We start from the raw sequence: 2,925 nt of genomic DNA, 5'->3' as shown, positions 1-2,925 counted from the left end.
CGGCACCCTCGAACAAGATGTTGATTTGGCTGGACAAGCGCTGCAGGCGTGTGCCGTCCGTGCCGGTTTCGGCGAACACAGCCACTTGCATGCGGTTGGCGACGGTGCGCCCTGGATCGCCCATCAAATTGAAGCTCAATTTGGTGCGCAGGGTCACTATCTGCTCGACTTCTATCATGTCTGCGAATATTTGGAAGCCGCAGCAAAAGCGATCCACCCGACGCAAAGTGCACGCAAGATGTGGATGAATGCGCAAAAAGTCCACTTAAAATCCGGCCCATACGCTGAGGTGCTTGCGGCGCTCAAGCCACATCAAGAAACGGAGGAAACGCCTAATGAATCGGCACCCGTTCGCTGTTGTTACCGTTACCTTAGCCACCGCATTCCCCAGTTGGATTACGCCTATGCCATTGAGAAAGAACTCCCTATTGGTTCGGGCGAAATAGAAAGTGCACATCGCTATGTTGTTCAGCAGCGACTTAAGCGGGCGGGAAGTTGGTGGCGTCTGGATAATGCGAAACTCATGCTCAGTTTGAGACTCAACCGAGCCAATCAACAGTGGCATGCCTACTGGATGAAAGCTAGGGGGCTTGCTGCTTGACTATCTTGAGTTGGCACCAGTTTGAATCGCACCCTAGTTGATCAGCGCACAGCAGAAAGTTTGCATGCGAATAAATGGGCGAGGCAAAAGCTCGGAGGCTGTCCGAGAATGGAAAGCCTCCTAATGCATGGTTCACATGATATTGACGACCCTATCGAGATGGCTGAGCGTACCGAAGCCATCCCGTACACTTCGACGAGCTCAGGGCACGTAGATTTTATGCCGCCAATTTAATATGGACTAAATGCTAGGGCTTCAGCCCAAACACCCGACTGTGCAGATATTGAATCAACTGCGCTCGATCGGTTTGATCGGCGATGCTGTCCCATGGAATAAGTTCGCCCATTTCGGCGCGAATACTCTGTCCACGCAGGCGGCAAAACTCCCCGATAAGGAGCGAGGTTCGAAGGGTCAGCGAAAACTGGCTGACTAGCTGAAACAGCCATCCGTTTTGGCCATGAAAGTACACAGGCAGCACATTGGCGTGGGCGGAGCGTATGAGTTTGGCACAGAATGTCTTCCACGGAAGATCCTGCGCTTTGTCGAAGCCATTGGGTGAAGTCGCCACGCCACCGGCCGGGAAGATTACGATAATCTCGCCATTGCGAAGACATTCAATGGCTTTTTTGGCGGTGCGGGCGTTGGTGCGCAACGCTGCCTTGTCTTCGTCAAAGGAAACCGGCAGAGAATAGCTCTGCATTTCCGGCACTTTCAGAAGTTCCTTATTGATCAGTATTTTAAAGGGCCGTCCGAAGCGCTCGGCCATGCTAAGAATCGCAATACCATCACCAATGCCAAAGGGATGGTTGGCAATCATGACCAACGGTTGGTCCGCGCTGATATCCGGCAGATCGCCATTGATATCGAGATTGACATCAATATAGTCGAGCATGTCGGCAAATATACGCGATGATTTGCCGTAAGAATTATGCTGCCAGTCAAGATAGGCGTCGATGTAATCATCGCGCCCAGAGATGGATTCAATAAAATAAATCAGGCGCTGCTTCCAAAGTGGGTCGTCCGGGTTGGCGTATGAAAGCTCGGGAAATCTCAAGGCGATAGGTCTCGACAAAATTTAAGCGATTATACCGCCAATCCGGTGAGAGCTCGTCCGAGAATAAAGCGCCTGCCGCAAGCCTGCTTATTTCTCGACAAATGCCCGTTCGATCGCATAGTGCCCAGGGTGTTTGGTGGTTGCTTCATCCAAACCCCAGTCTTGCAATATCGCGACCAGATCATCGAGCATCGCCGGGCTTCCACAAAGCATAAAGCGATCGTCGCCTACGGAAGGCTGAGGCAGTCCGATATCCGAAAACAATTTTCCGTTATTCATCAGCGTGGAAATTCGACCGGTGTGCTCAAACGCCTCGCGCGTGACGGTCGGATAGTAGATCAGCTTGTCACGAATCAGCTCGCCGAGGTACTCATGCTCAGCAAGCGCTTTGATCTCCTGCTGATACGACAAGTCGGCGACAAAACGGCAGCCATGAACCAGAACAATTTTCTCGTACCGTTCGTAGATCTCAGGGTCGCGGATAAGTGATAGAAACGGCGCCAAACCTGTACCGGTGCCCAATAGATAGAGATGCTTGCCGGGCAGCAGATAGTCCGCGACCAAGGTACCGGTCGGCTTTGAATTGACCAGCACCGAATCACCCACTTTGATGTGTTGGAGTTTGGAGGTCAACGGCCCGTTGGGCACTTTGATGCTGTAAAACTCCAACTCATCTTCATAGTGTGGATTGACCAAGCTATAGGCACGCATTAGCGGCTTGCCCTCGTCTTGAAGCCCGATCATCGTAAACTGCCCACTGCGAAACCTAAACGCGGGGTCACGTGTGGTTTTGAAACTAAATAAGCGGTCTGTCCAATGATGAACCGAAACAACGGTTTCTTCACGTATGGTTGCCATGAGATTCCCTAAATTTCAAAAATATAACCGTGACAACTCGTTGAGAGCTTGTCCGAAACTGGGCGACACTATAACGGCTGCATTCAGCTTGCACTATAACGACTAATTATAGGCTTATCCTTTGTGGGCATTTCTGATGGTCATGCGCCTGAACACGCGCCAGTGTTAACGTTCAAGATAGGCATGGCGACAAAAAATTCAACTAGACTAAAGTGCTGGTGAGGCCAACGATAAGCGCTTGCGGCGCCTATGTGTTCGGGCTCCCATGCGTCAAGAACACACCCATACTCAAGCGATCTTCGGCCTCAAAGCCCAAGGACTCATAAAACGAAGCGACCTCAAGATTGCTTGAACGTATTTGGATATTGACTTTGATGCAGCCCAAAGCCTTGAGCGCATCACAGGCATGGCG

At 51.3% G+C, this 2,925-nt stretch overlaps 1 protein-coding gene across 1 annotated transcript; it reads right to left on the bottom strand.

Annotated features, from left to right (window-relative positions):
• Positions 1-1,742: 1,742 nt before the first annotated feature.
• LOC144898073 (ferredoxin--NADP reductase-like) lies at positions 1,743-2,399 on the bottom strand. The gene has a single exon (XM_078788959.1). It carries the CDS (start codon positions 2,397-2,399, stop codon positions 1,743-1,745), a length of 657 nt encoding a protein of 218 aa, XP_078645085.1.
• Positions 2,400-2,925: the final 526 nt, after the last annotated feature.

The sequence above is a fragment of the Doryrhamphus excisus genome, unplaced genomic scaffold, assembly GCF_037039965.1.
Source record: "Doryrhamphus excisus strain RoL-2023G ecotype Guam unplaced genomic scaffold, RoL_Dexc_Guam_v1.1 HiC_scaffold_66, whole genome shotgun sequence".
Lineage (NCBI taxonomy): Eukaryota > Metazoa > Chordata > Actinopteri > Syngnathiformes > Syngnathidae > Doryrhamphus > Doryrhamphus excisus.
The sequence above is the reverse complement of the archived record's forward strand: the minus strand, read 5'-3'. Positions and strand labels throughout refer to the sequence as shown.